The sequence below is a fragment of the Leptonotus elevatus genome, chromosome 5, assembly GCF_054856555.1.
Source record: "Leptonotus elevatus isolate MCC_2025b chromosome 5, RoL_Lele_1.0, whole genome shotgun sequence".
Lineage (NCBI taxonomy): Eukaryota > Metazoa > Chordata > Actinopteri > Syngnathiformes > Syngnathidae > Leptonotus > Leptonotus elevatus.
In genome coordinates this window covers 26,404,659-26,419,458 of record NC_141243.1, presented here as the reverse complement: position 1 = coordinate 26,419,458, position 14,800 = coordinate 26,404,659, and the positions used below count along the sequence as shown (strand labels likewise).

The window sequence follows — 14,800 nt, the reverse complement described above, 5'->3', positions numbered from 1 at the left end:
ATCGGTCGATCACGATCAAGCCTATCAGATCGACGTAAAGTCTTTACGAGACAAACAAAGCACATCTTTTGACAAAATGACAACCAGTCGGTTTTCAAAAAGGACTAAAGAAGTCTGAGAATATTTACTGTCAAAAGGACATTCTGAGGATTTGGATAAATTTAGATCTCTAAATAATTAATTGATTATCAAAAATAATTATCAATTTATTTGATAATCGATTAGTTGTCGATTAATCTATTAATTGTTGCATCTCTAGATTAATGCAATTTTTTATAATTCTACTACTCTTCAAACACAATAATATTGTGTATCACTCAACTGGGAAATGCACACTTTATAATGCCGTTTCCTACAGATGCACACGTCAATTATATTGATACTTTTCCTCAAAGTAAGTAAAAACAACAACAATTTAGAATTCAATTTCCAACACTTACCTTGGGTAAATGTTTCAGCACCTGCATCACCACTGGTTGAATGGATGGCATTTTGACCAGTGGAAAGCTTTTCTCCAGTAACTCTTCAAGCTTCCCATACCTGGACATGAATGAAAAACAACACATTGGGACTGGTATGCTAAAGTTAATACCATAATTAGGTCTAGGTCAGGAGTCCCGGATGATCTCCAGGTAGTGCTGTATGCCCTGGTTATTTCTGTGTCTATATTAATAATAATAATAATAATAATAATAATAATAACAACAACAAAGCAATTTTTGGGACACTCAAAGATGCTTCACAATGAATACATTATTCACATACTCACACATTCACACTGGTGGCAGTAAACTACATACGTAGCCACAGCTGCCCTGGGAAAGACTGACAGAAGTATGGCTGCCTGTGTGCGCCTAAGGCCCTTCCGACCACCACCTAACATTTGCACCATTCATACACCAGTGTGAGTGACATGTTATTGTTAATACACTCTACATACGCTTGCAAAAGGAGACATCTAGCGCATAAAGCATCAGGTGACAGTCACACAGGGACAAAATAGAACGCCAACTACATACCTGTCTTCTTCCTTGCCCTCAGCAATCGTAGCGACTCGCTCCATGAGTTTTTCTCGGAGTTCATCAAAGACTGACTGGTGGAACTCCAGTCGGGGTGTTCCGTGAAGATCCAGAAAAGGAAGGGCAGACTGGAGAGTTGGCAACAAGATGCCATTTTCCATCTAGTCATAAGGTACACCAAAAGTGTCATTATTAATGTCTGATATTTGAACATGAAAACAAACTGAAAATCTCTTGAGATTCAGATTGATTCACAGAGGATGACATTTTTATTGCATCTTTTCTATTACATTGGCTATAATTCTTTTCCCCAAGTGCCAGAGGTAATTTAGTGGTGAAATGAAAGAATACTCTATCGTCATTCTTGAAAAGACAGATACAGCTTCATCATAACTTGCGTATATTATTATCAGTTGTTGTAGTTTAAAATATGGAATATCTCCAAAACTACGGCCAATTAGAAAAAACAGTGTCATTTTCGGATGCAGCTACATTAAAAATACCCTAAAAACTTTCTTGGCACCAAAATGTTGTCCATATACGTCCAGTTGTCCATGATTCAGATCCTCGATGACGTGGCGGGGTGAGGATGACTTCCGGGTATCAGCGATAAGCGTTGCGTTACAATCACATTTACAATTGACAATTCCGAGCTTACGTCACAACTTAAAATGGTGGTCTTACTCGGTGAAATGATGCTCTGCATCGCATAATAACACTCAATGCTATCAGTGCAGTTCTTACGCTAAGATCCATGTATGGATTAATGAGAGCCTTGCAAAGAGCGAACTTCACTGTTTGTATTGACCATTCAGTGTACTGTATAGTATCTCAATATTGTGAATTGTGACTCAAAGAGGTTAAGTTTAGTTTACATTCCCCAGCAAATTTTACTTAAACTTATTGGTACAACTGTATGTCATACACAGTGGCATTTTCACTGTAGAGGCAGATAGTAACGTGAGAATGCCGCAAAGACATCAATAGGGGCTTTTCCACCGCTGTAACTTTTGGAGAACTTTTAAATTTACCCTGGTAAAATTCAGCTTGCGCGTTTTTCCACCAACAAAAATTTCCGGGGTAATTAAATTCCCAAGGGTACATCCGAGTAATATCTAAGCAGCAGGGTCTTGCTGAGCCAAGCTGGAACTTTGAGGGGACGGGCGCACTTAGGACCAAAACTGCAAAAATTAAAAAAGAAATGACTAAATAAATAAATAAATGACTAAAAGTGAAAATAAAAAATTTAATTCCCAAAAAATTATATAAATGGAAATAAAAAATAAATAAATACATATATGCATAAATAAATAAATAAAAGTACAAATAAATAAATAAATAAAAAACGAGATTCAAAAAATAAAATAAATATAAAAATAAATGTCGAAATAAATATTAAAATAATTATATAAATATAATTAAATATCAATCAATAAATAACATTTCATCTTGGCAGAGCGTCTGCAGCATGAAATAAATAAATGTGAGTGTTTTTATTTAATGATTGATATTTAATTATATTTGTATATTTATTTTGACATTTATTTGTATATTTATTTTTTGAATCTTGTATTTATTTATTTATGGATATATATATATATATATATATATATATATATATATATATATATATATATATATATATATATATATATATATATTAGGGGTGTGAATTGCCTAGTACCTTTCGATTCGTATCACGATTCATAGGTCACGATTCGATTTGATTAATCCCGATACGAAGCTATAAATTGATTATTGCGGGGGAAAAAATTCAGTAAACTTGTACATGTACAATGTAAGATTTGTATTTAAATGTATTTATTTATCCGAAAATTTAGGCTTATAACTGAGCCACTGCATTTAACAAACAGGTTGTAGTCTGTTTCATGTTTGAACAGCACTGAAATAAAATATTAAGGCTTAATGTTCCATTAAAATAACATTCTTCCATGTCTAATGTGTGAATCCTTACCCTAAGTAAGACGTTTTGTTGAATATTTCCATAAAAAATTTATGTTTAAAAATCGATTCGGCCGCATATTGAATCGATTCGAGAATTGTGCGCTGTAATATTGTGATATATTGCCAAATCGATTTTTTATAACACCCCTATTATATATATATATAAAACTAATTTACCGAGAACTCTAAGACACTGTAGAAACACAAATTATAAAGTCCCTGCGGAACCTTTACAACCAAGAACTTCCTTTACACAGAACTCAAAGATCCTGGGCTTGTTGGTGGAAAAGCAGCTAATGAATTCAAGTTAGGCGACCGTTAGATGGCCGCCGGTGGCTTCCCTCAAGAAGAATAAACCGAATTGATAGTCATATAAGTCCGTGGTACATACACGCAACGTTGATTCTCAAAGAAAATCGGACTACCACAAAGCTGCATGTATACCTGTAGTTATAACAATGAATGAGAACTAAGACTGGACTGCTGTACCTTAAAACGAAGTGCGGCGGTAAACAGCTATCATATAATCCTGACATGAACATATAGGACGGTACTGTGTTTATACCCTCTTCCAAAACAAAATTAACAATCCTAATTGCACCGAAACATTGTCGTTACCTGAAACTGATCAATAGCTTTTAGTGGCTCTGTGCAGTTGGTCAGAGTTTCTTTCAGGTCTTCGCCGTTCGATATCCCCAGCTCAGGCAAACCCCCGAACATTTTTGTTTCCATTGATACATCGACTATATGATACAAAATTAGAATAACTACACGGATCTATCGAACTGATAGCCGCCCGTGAAAACACACACGACAGGTTTCACCCAATCAAAGCGAACTTTTTAAGTGGTCACTACATTAACAGTCCGCCCGAAACGCAACTGAATAAAGGTTCCGCTTTTCATTCAACTGAGTTTATTTGACCATTTTGAAGAAACTAGAATACAATTATTTCACATTTTTAAAATACACAACTCCACATATGTTCATTCATAGTTATGATGCCTTCAGTGATAATCTACAATGGAAATAGTTATGAAAATAAAAAAAATTAAAAATGCATTGCATGAGGTGTGTCCAAATGTTTGGCTATCATACAGATTAGACATAGGCTCGTAGGTTCTTAGTATATGGCCGGGGGGTTGCGCTGTACTGCACACCTTCCAAGGAACCCCAAAAAGGCACTCTAAGCTTTTGTTTGGCACAGAAGCACACACACTGATTTTTTTTATTATTTTTTTACACACACTGATTTGAATGGACTCTATGCACAAATAGCCGTGACGCATTTCCGGGAAAATGTCATAACGCACCGCCTTTTCCGGCCATCGCCGTTTGTTTTCCTTCAGAAAACCTCGACCAGTTGTCAGCGTTTTGGAGTATTTTTCTTCATTTTTATGTGTGGTTGCTTGTATTTGTCAAGGCATCGAAGAAGATGAGAGCTGACAGTACGCCGAGTGATCACTGCTGTGTGCCCACATAGACAGGTTATAACTCTGCCTTGTTTTTTTCTCTTATGCTGACCACCGGAGACAGTTTGTTATAACTTGTTAACATTTGCAGTGATAACTGTAGTTGTCGACCACACAGGGGCGCCGTTTTTAACAACAGAGCTGTATTTTGAAGCTTAAACTTTGATGTGTTGTTACTCTGTTTACGAAAGTATCTAATGTTTCTGCCTTTCTGGCGTTTTGACTTGTCATGTGCCTGTGTGTACATTATTCATATGCTGCCATTTTATTCTATTAAAAAACATGAACATTTTTATACGAGTCATTCTTGCACCGCTGACAACGCTGTCGGATTGCCAAAGCAACCACTTTTCAGCAAGGCATTATTAGAAATGTCACCATGGGCTGACATAAAAAAACAAACAGTACAGGCATTACATCTGCTTCAAAATATTGAATAATTAATCAATGTCATAATTTACATGTTCAAAAGGAGTAGGAAGCACAGTAACTTATATATATTCTTATTCAATAATGTATCATTAAAATAAAAAGGAAAATGAACAAATTATGATCAGTTAGCTGGCAGGTTCCATCTGAAAGATACAACACCTCAACCTTACTGGGAGGGGGGGGGGGGGGTACTGTGTGGACTCCAGTAGTCCCGGGAGAGGAGCTACAGTACATAATTTACATTTACATTAAAAATGTAATAAACAAAATAGCTTTAGTAGCTAATCAAATGGCTTGTATTTACGTGTAATAATAATTTTAACCAATGACATCATTACCAGAGCTCAAGCCGTTACAATTAGGGCTCTGGGTGATCTAATTAGTAGTTTAAAAATTCTGATAGACATAGTGTTAAAGCAAGTAGCGACTCCTATTCTTTAGGGTGGCGACACCGTCTTCGCCCTGCAACTCCCCTCCAATTTTAATGCACTCCACAACTAGGAGGGGCGGGTGAGTCAGGGTGGGGAGTGATGAGTTATTAACATTGTTTTTCAGTTTTAAATTATATTTTAGCCGTTTTAGATTTAGTTAACTCAGTATGGCTGTATGAATAGACCTATATTCTTATCTGTGTTACTTTCATGAGAAAGAGCAACGGGTCTGTCTATTCATTCGTAATCTAAAGGGAGGGCCGGGGATTCTGCTGTGTCGGAAGGGAGTCAGGCTTATTATTATTGTATTATTTCTAATCTGATTTATACCCATGGGAACGGATTCTCTTGTATTCATTCAGTTGTAACCAGGTGTGTTGTGGGCTGACCTTTTTATGAACCCTCTTTGTGAATAAATAACGATGTGGGCTGGAGAGGAAGGAACACATTTGAACAGAGCACTGCTTGGGTGACTTGTTATTGTGTGATCAGAAGCTTCTGGTAATTAATACCTTTGCAAAGGAACTTCTTCAACAGAATCTCACCATTCAGTTAATTGAACACGCAAAGAGTACAATACTTAATATTGTCTACTCTAACAAATGGTGACCGCCGACGCTGAATTATAACGAATGGTCTCCTCCGTTGAACCAAACGGATGGTGTTATTCTGACGTGGAACAAGCTGCGGCGTTCAAGGACGGGCGGAACTTCTAGGCCTAAATAAATAAAGTACGGTAAGTGGAGACTGTTATCCACGTAGAAGAGGTTGTGTCTGTCTGGTCCGCTGCAGCTGGTTTTTTCGTCTTCCAAATTGTCTAAATTTTAAATGAGATCTGTGTGAATAAGTTATAGTTTGATGTCGTTAGAGAGTTGATAATTCCGACGATATTGAACTAAACACGTCGTGGAGTGGTGCATTTGAAGGTGACGTGATGCAGCTTTTTTGTACAGGAAGAAATAGCGGTTAATTTTTTGATTTGTTTTGTTTTTCGTCAACGCTATGAAGAATCCTTAGACCATAATATATATTGAATAAAAGGGTTTGCCGGATGACGTAACAAGTCTTTCTTGTTTACTAAGGATCGCGAAGATTATGGTACGCGCTTCTGTTTTTTAAGCAGTTTTGGCCGGATTTGAGGACAAGTAACATAATTGTTCATGGCTCTTGGTGTGAAAGTTCTCTACACGTAATATGTCTTTTATTTGAAAAAGCGCCTGTTTGAAATTGAACAGTATTGAGGGGTCCAGGTTGATTACAGCGATGATTGGATTTTGTATCACTGTATTTGCAATCGAGAGATTACGTGATTTATTTTATTTTGTTGGCGCTTCTACAATATGTAGTTTTGAGGTCAGGATTCCCGTTTGAATTCCTTTTGTTCCACGGTTGAATTCGATGGTACGTGACAATTTCTTAAGAAAATAAGCGCCTTGCAAAAAATTTTGCAATAAAGGGAGAACAGTTTAGCTCAGCGGGATTGGGTAACCGCTGTGTATAAACGAGAGGTCACGTAATTCTTATGTCTGTCTGTGTGTGGCCATATGTGTTAACATATTGAACTATTAATACTAAAAGTGAGACGTCACTGTATTAAAACCGAATGTATACATCAAAAACTACAAACAAAATGGAGGCGATTTCGACCCGGATACAGAATGGTTTGTCCTGAATGCGCTTCCGGTTCAGGGAAAAATAAAAGCGTCGATGAACAATGAAAAAACGAACTGTGGATCGATTGTATAAAAAGCTTTCGCTGGACAAAATGGTATGTCAGACTTTTGTATTTTCTTTGTTGGTAATGGAAAAAGGCTGAATTTGATGCTAAAATGACTCCAGCATTTGTGGAGCAGTTTACGGGTGGTTTGTTCGAAGTTACCCGTTTACTGAAATCACCGTATAAAACTGCGGTTTAAATGCTATAAGATTTGTAGACAACGAATTGATAGAATAACACCGTTTATTTTTTTATAATGACTGAAGAGTGTGTGCGTATGCATTTGAGTGTGTGACCTAGCTTCTAAAAAGGTGGGGGCTATTTTTGTTATTGTGTGTGAGAAGTGTGCATATGGGGATTTTGTTTGTTTTTCTTCAATATTTTAACTAAGTTTGGTGTTGTTTTGTGTGAGATGATACTGTTGTGATAGTGGCGTTTGTTTTATTAATGGGAATATGATAAAATAGGTTTTGCGATTTATAATGTTAAGATTCCTCCCCCCCCCCCCCGTTTCTAGGTTAGAAAAAAAGGTGGGGGCTGGGCTGTGCGCTGTTAGCATAATGTGTCCTCGTAATGGGACTTTTTCTTTGTCAAAATGGTAAGAGAGGAATGATAAACAATATAAAATAAGTAATAATATTTGAAAGATATTGTTGAGTTTTTGAAAAAAGAATATTAAATTAGTGTTTTATTTTTATTTTTTATTTTTTATTTTTTATTTTAGTGACTGAGCTAATAGTCTTTATATTTTAATGATTGATGACGATGGTTAATTTGTTAACTTTCCCTTTTCGGGACAAATGAAGAAAGAATAATGATGAAATAATGGCATTTTGTTTGAGCTATGTTGAGTTGATATAATTATGCCTATATCTGTATAGCTGTGGCTGGAAGTAAGATAGTTGAATAAGGAGTTATGAATGTTTTTGAAATTGACATGTTGATAATGATTTTTAATATTTGTTTTTTTTCTCTGAGTGTGTCATTTCAGAAACTGATGTTTGAGTTCCAAGGCAGATGAGGGTTTGATGGCCTTCACTGATTACAAACTGCGAACGGGATGCGCCCCAGCTGCTGATACGTTGTATGGCTAGTAGCTATTTGAAGGGGTATTGAAAAAAAAAAAAAGAAAAAAAAAGAAAAAGAAATGAGGCTGTGTTTTTTACGAAACATTTTTGAGAAAGCAGGGAGTGAACTGTCTTGCTATGATCCCATATCCTCAGTCTGGCATTTTTAAAGCATTGTATCAACGAGTGTGCATTTTTTGATCAGGTGAGCTCTCAGAAAGACTGTGTGTCATCGGATCCACATTGCAGACAGCGTCTGAATGGATGTGGCAGAGATCAAAGGTCAAAAGCCGCAGAGCAACAGTCTTCTCGTCCTGTGCCTAAGAAAAACATGATGTTCAAATTCCTCAATGCCCAGTGACTGTGTATACGCCTCATTCTAGTGACTTCTCCCCTATGGCTGTTTTGCATCCAGAGGAAATCTAAATGCCTGCTCTGAACATTGCTGCCACAGCAGCCGCCATGCTGGCCAGGACTGAACATTGACAACAGCTGCCGTCCTGCCTTTTGCTGGGGGTCTGGACAAAGAAAGTTGGTGGTCGGAATGAGATGTGATCCATTCAGTAAAGTGCTGCACGGTGTATGCAAGGCATTTTTAATGTGTTGAGTGGGGAACTGTGATCTATAGCAAGATATTTCAGGAAATTGAAAACGACATATGTAAATTTGAAATGAGGGATTGAGAAAATTTATTTCAATCTATAGCCTACTAAATTTTTGCCTATATTTTTGGGAGAATCAGTTTCTGAATTGGTACAATGGGAATTTTATTAATATGATATGATATGATATATTTTTATTTTCCCCGTGAGGAACTTTTTTGGACTTCGTCCAGCTGCAGCTATAGTATAAAATAAATAATAGAATAGAATGAGTAGTAACGAGTAAAAGACTAACTAAGAGTTTGATGGCTAAATTAGATTTTTTTTTTTATAGCACTGTGATTTATAAATCCCAGAAATATTTTGTGTGCTGTGTTTTTTATGAGCCCCGCTAATATGTGAAAGATTAGCGGTTTGAAGATAATTTTTAGTTTGATTAAATCTAGGAAATGGTAGATATTTGTAAATTTTGTGTGATTTTATCCTCAGCCCCACTAATCTGTAAAAGAGGTGAGGTTGATTGGCAGTTTAAATAATTTTCGGGACTCTAGGAGAATTAGAGTAATATGGTTACCTCTATTTTTTATGGCCCCAAAGTCATCATATATTAGTGTCTTAAGTTGTATCTGCTTATGCTCAGTTTTATAGTGTTTTGTAGCTCTTTTGTTTATCTCATAGCCTGATTTAGAGGGTTGAGTTATTTATGACGTCTTTTGAGTCATGAGGTCTCTATTTTGTCCTCCCTTTATCTTGACGTGTTTGAAAAAATCAGTGGATCTTTGTCAAATGAGGGAGTTTATGTTTAAGAATTTAACCAATGTAGACGAGTTAGAAAATTAAAATCAAACTTAAAAACGAAATTAAAAAGGTTGTGGGGTATCGGCCTACACTCCAATTGACAGGATGAGTTTGAAAGTGATAATCCACAGTTTGAATATGAAGAAATCTACCAGAGGAAATCGATCGCAAAGTAAGTCTGAAGCAAGCAAGGACAATAATGCATATTCGCAGAATGAAGGTAATTATATTATATTATATCTTTTATCTCAGAATCATATTTGAAAAATGTAATGTTTGGAGCCCAGTGTTTGCAAAAGAGTATAGATAATATGAATTTATGTGAGTTTTTCCCAGCATGCCAGGATTCGGCCGGTCATGGGATTCTGGGAAGAGAATAAGAGATATGAAAGGCACAGTTATGCAAATTTAGAACAAATTTAGGCATGGAAAAAAAAAAAAAATTACCTATTATTGAATAAAACTTATTTGAAAGATAAATATTTATAAGCTCTGTCTTATATTAATGAATGAGCGAATGTCATTCAACTCAATCAAAGGCTGGGCTCTATTTTAATGTCACAAAAATAGATATTTTCTTGTTCCAACAGCACAGGACCTACGGATCTTAATCAAATAACATTTACTAATCCCAACTAACAAAAACTATCAGGGTTTTTTCCTCCAAATAAAATTTATGTGAGTTTATGAGAAACTAAAAATGAAAAGTTTCTGCACTCAGGAGAACGGCCCCAGGGGGTTGGTGAAAATTCCACATCTGGTCTACAAGGCTTCCGGAGACGTGCCAGGCTCGGCTATCTCATCAACTGATGATCATCAATCTTATCACCTCCGACCTGGAGCCACGTCAGCTGACCCAGTGATCGTTCTGGAGCGGCCGTTTCGGCATCATTCGACACCGTTTGAGGACATCAGTCAACGGATCAAGTCAAGTGCCTTTTCTTGGGCAATCATTCCAAGAAGAGTCAAATTTTTCGGGCAGAATAATCCCGTGACAAATCGAAGAATTTGGGTAGTCTACCCCAAATTCTTAAAGAAGAGACGAACTATTGCGACACTCTTTTCATTAAAAAAAGACCTTCAAAGAACTTCATCACAAGATGGCTTCAAAGAACACATATTCGTCTGCCGATATATTGCGACACTTTTTAATGAACAACATTTTATGTTAAGCCTCACATATGCTATGCTTATTTCACTAAAAATCTTTTAAATGTATCAAATTGTTTTTTAATGTCATATGATTGCTAAACTACCTCCTCTTCTGTTAAAGGGATGTTTTAAGGATAATTATTTTTACCACACAACCATTGAAAAAAAATGTTTTAATGTGTTGAGCTCTCAAGAGCTCAAATGAGGGAATGATGAGTTATTAACATTGTTTTTCAGTTTTAAATTATATTTTAGCCGTTTTAGATTTAGTTAACTCAGTATGGCTGTATGAATAGACCTATATTCTTATCTGTGTTACTTTCATGAGAAAGAGCAACGGGTCTGTCTATTCATTCGTAATCTAAAGGGAGGGCCGGGGATTCTGCTGTGTCGGAAGGGAGTCAGGCTTATTATTATTGTATTATTTCTAATCTGATTTATACCCATGGGAACGGATTCTCTTGTATTCATTCAGTTGTAACCAGGTGTGTTGTGGGCTGACCTTTTTATGAACCCTCTTTGTGAATAAATAACGATGTGGGCTGGAGAGGAAGGAACACATTTGAACAGAGCACTGCTTGGGTGACTTGTTATTGTGTGATCAGAAGCTTCTGGTAATTAATACCTTTGCAAAGGAACTTCTTCAACAGAATCTCACCATTCAGTTAATTGAACACGCAAAGAGTACAATACTTAATATTGTCTACTCTAACAGGAGCCATCGCTTGGGGTAGACCGCAGTATTAAGCAGTGCTGCGGTCCCCCATCTGTTCCCCCGCCTTGCCACCATGCCCCCTTATTTTTTTTTATTGCACCACATACACTCACCAACACATAGGAAGCAGGTGGATCGGAGCGGGGGGGATATAATTTCCCTCTGCTCCATCTCACCTGCTCCCAATTTTATTTCCCTGCTGTGCTGCGTTGGGCTGGGGGCGCGGGCCGTGTTGGGGTGGCGGGCGCTACGGTTTCCTGCGTTTGCTCTCCGGCCGGTGGCCCCCGCGGGGCCCGGGTGTTGTGCCCTGGCGCTGCCAAGGCCTGAGGGGTTGTGCTTGCTCTGTCCTGGCCGGGGTCGACGGCTCCTCTCTTTGGTGGAGGTTTTTCATGCATGCCAGATCCACCACACCAACATCTACCAAAATTCAAATACAATCTGCTTCTTCCTCTGGTCGCTGAATCGGTGGAGGCTGATGTCTGTGGATCTCACTCTGCTTGAGGTCTTTCTAATTTGTTGAAATTTATATGCTTCTGGGGTTGGTGAAAGATTGGTAAGATTGGTAAGATTGGCGCCCCCACCGCCTCCCCGGGTCATCAGCGGGCAGCCTGTCTACACGGTTAGGGCCATACTGGACTCTCGAAAGCGTGGCAGGGGGATTCAGTATCTGGTCGACTGGGAGGGGTACGGCCCTGAGGACCGCCAGTGGATTCCCCGCTCCTGGATTCTGGACCAGCCGCTTATCCGTGACTTCCATTCGTCGCACCCTTCTCTGCCAGGTGGTCCGCCTGGGGGCGTCCGTTAGTGGTGGGGGGGGTACTGTCATGATTGGGGTCAGCTGGTTCTGTTTTCCCTTGCAGTTGCTGGGGAAACAGCTGGAGGGCGGATCCTGCCAAACGCACCTGCTGCCCATTAGTTCATCAGGCCAAAATAAAAGCCTGGCAGAAACAGCAAGGAGCGTCGGGTTATTACTCCGTGACGCTACTCACCAGACCTGACGTTGTGATTCTGCTACCGTTCTAGGTGCAATCTTTCCAGGTGCTGTGGACACCACGCGTGTTTTGACTAGTAGCATTTCTCCGTGGATCTACTCTGTACCCCACGCTACTCGCTGTTTTATCCGCCCTCGGGCGTGATCTTGTGTTTTCCTGTTTTTGATTAAAACTAAGTTACCAGCATCCCTGCCGTGGCTCTCCTACCTTCCTGCATTTGGGTCCTCCACTCCGTGACCGTGACTTATTGTAACCGTTGAATCTTGTACAGCGTAAAGTCCTTTATCTAATCTATTATCTTATAAAATGGTCATATCTTTTTTTGCGGTCGGTTGTACAAACAGACAAAGGAGTAAACCAAATGTTGCTTTTTATCGCATACCTACTAATAAAGACAAAATACGTCAATTGATAGCAGCAATCAACAGAAAGGACTGGCAGCCCACAAAGTATTCACAGATTTTATTGTGGTAATTTTTTTGCAAGGTTAGTAGTAGATAAATGTTGTAATTAGTAGATAAATGTTCATACATTTTGCTAGTAAACATACACTCTAACAAAGATTGTAACAGAAGTGTCGAATTGCGTGTTTCAAATCACATTAACGAGCCAGATAGTTAGCGTCCACTTCAACTGTACGAACACACAGCTTAGTTTTAAAATGCACCTTCTTCAAAACTAGTAAGTGCATTTGACTGTTTATTAATGGGGGATTTCGTCTTTGTGCTTGGAGTTTTTCACTCTGGAGCCATATGGAGTCATATTCATGAAATTACTGCATAGATTGCCACTACTATAGTCATTTGTTCCATGCTAGTAAACATAGTAACATAACATCATCACAGCGTTTAAATATAGAACAGACTATGTAAAAATAAGTTAGTTAGAATGATAAACAAGTTTTGCCTTTGCATTACGAGGTATATTGTCCGCCGACAAGCTTTTAAATCAGCCCCGTTGTAAGGAGGAGAGACGGCATTGACTACATAATGATACAGGTCGTGCGCTGTGGATTCCGGAAAAGTCGACGATTTGATTAACTTGGTAAAAACAGCATGCAACAACAGAAGGTAAGGGCTGTTTTCAAATTAGCGATCTCCAACTAAAGTAAATTTTGCACTCTATCAGTCCCGACTAAATGTGCAACTTCGACTGACAGGCGACCTTCGGTTGAAGTAATAGATTCCATGGCTCTATGGGCAATAATAACTTTTAATTTATAAAATAACAGTCGCTAAGTCACTAAGTCTCTCCGGGTCACGTCCACTTCCATTCAACAATCATTTCCTTCCGCCGTCCGTCATAGGGCAGATCACGTAACGTCGGTGCAAATGGTCAATACTAACTGCCTACGAGCTGTATATGTCTAATCTGTACGTACACCGTATAGCTTATACATAGCGTATTTCCACTGGAGCCCAGCACCGCAATGCTCGGCTCGCTGGCGGGTCAGCTCAGCCCAACCCACGCTCGCACTGTGTTTCCACCTCCAATGTGCATCTGAGACGCTGGGCGAAAGTAGCGCATAACCGCCTGCGATCCAATAGTAGAGCGCGGGAAACAACACATAACCAAAACACGGAAGCCATGGAGGACGACGCTGCCCGGTATCGGTTACTCGTTCTGTTTTTTGTGGTGCTTCAGATGTGGCGCTTCTGCAGAGCTCACAATGCAAAAAGGATCGCCACTGCGAAGAAAAGGACGATGTTTTATCGTCGGAAAGCCCTCGAGGCTATACAGGCTGATAGCAGTGGGAGCAAAAAAGAAGACGAACACTTGTCGAAAAGGACACGGCTGGTAAGTTGTTTTGTTTTTCCCCTCACCGATGTCCATTCCTGATGGCATCACAGGACCGACCACCCAATCAACTGCCGTGGTGTTTTACGTCATGTCCTGGGCCCGCTCTGAGCTCGCTCTGACCCAACGTAGGCGTAGGGCCGCGAGCAGCTCCGCACGGTCCACTTCCGACACTGTCAGCTGTAATGGAAACGCTCGCCAACACCGTGCTGGCTTCGTGCGGTGCTGGGCTCCAGTGGAAATACGCTAATAGTAGTCTGCTTGTGAGATTGAAGGAGCAAGATGGCCGCCCTGTCACTTCAACGGCTTGCAAGGGTGTGTATGGTCTATCGGCTATCCAGTCATATATTCAGATCAGTGGGCACACACAACACTTAAGAGGAGGGAGGCTACCCTCTTTTCCACTGGTGTGAACCCCAATGTACAGGCACCAAGCAGGGGTGTGATATAAGCATGCCCACACCTCATCAGTAAATTCAGCAGTTTCCCAAACAGCCGGTCCAACGGCCAGGACCTCATACTTCTTCAAATAAACACTGATTGTGATCCTGTGAGTACATTCAGTTGTAATATCGATTTTTGGAACAAATGCAATATGAATACAATATAAAATTTATGTTGGATGAATGGTAATCTACAGT

The 14,800-nt window shown here is 39.1% G+C and overlaps 1 protein-coding gene and 1 long non-coding RNA gene across 2 annotated transcripts in view; one reads left to right on the top strand and one right to left on the bottom strand.

Moving 5' to 3' along the window:
• nelfb (negative elongation factor complex member B) overlaps positions 1-3,841 on the bottom strand; it is a 29,690-nt gene extending 25,849 nt beyond the window's left edge. The window contains exons 1-3 of the mRNA XM_086076774.1: positions 3,603-3,841; positions 1,020-1,180; positions 441-540 (exon numbers count right to left, since the gene is read on the bottom strand). Of these exons, the coding sequence (XP_085932900.1) occupies positions 441-540; positions 1,020-1,180; positions 3,603-3,716 (375 nt within the window). The 5' untranslated portion in view covers positions 3,717-3,841. The remainder of the gene's footprint in view (positions 1-440; positions 541-1,019; positions 1,181-3,602) is intronic.
• Positions 3,842-6,655: 2,814 nt separating this feature from the next.
• LOC147174796 (uncharacterized) lies at positions 6,656-11,227 on the top strand. Its single transcript, XR_015094764.1, has 2 exons — positions 6,656-7,087; positions 10,225-11,227. It is a non-coding gene; the product is annotated as an uncharacterized LOC147174796 (long non-coding RNA).
• The last annotated feature ends 3,573 nt before the right edge of the window (positions 11,228-14,800 follow it).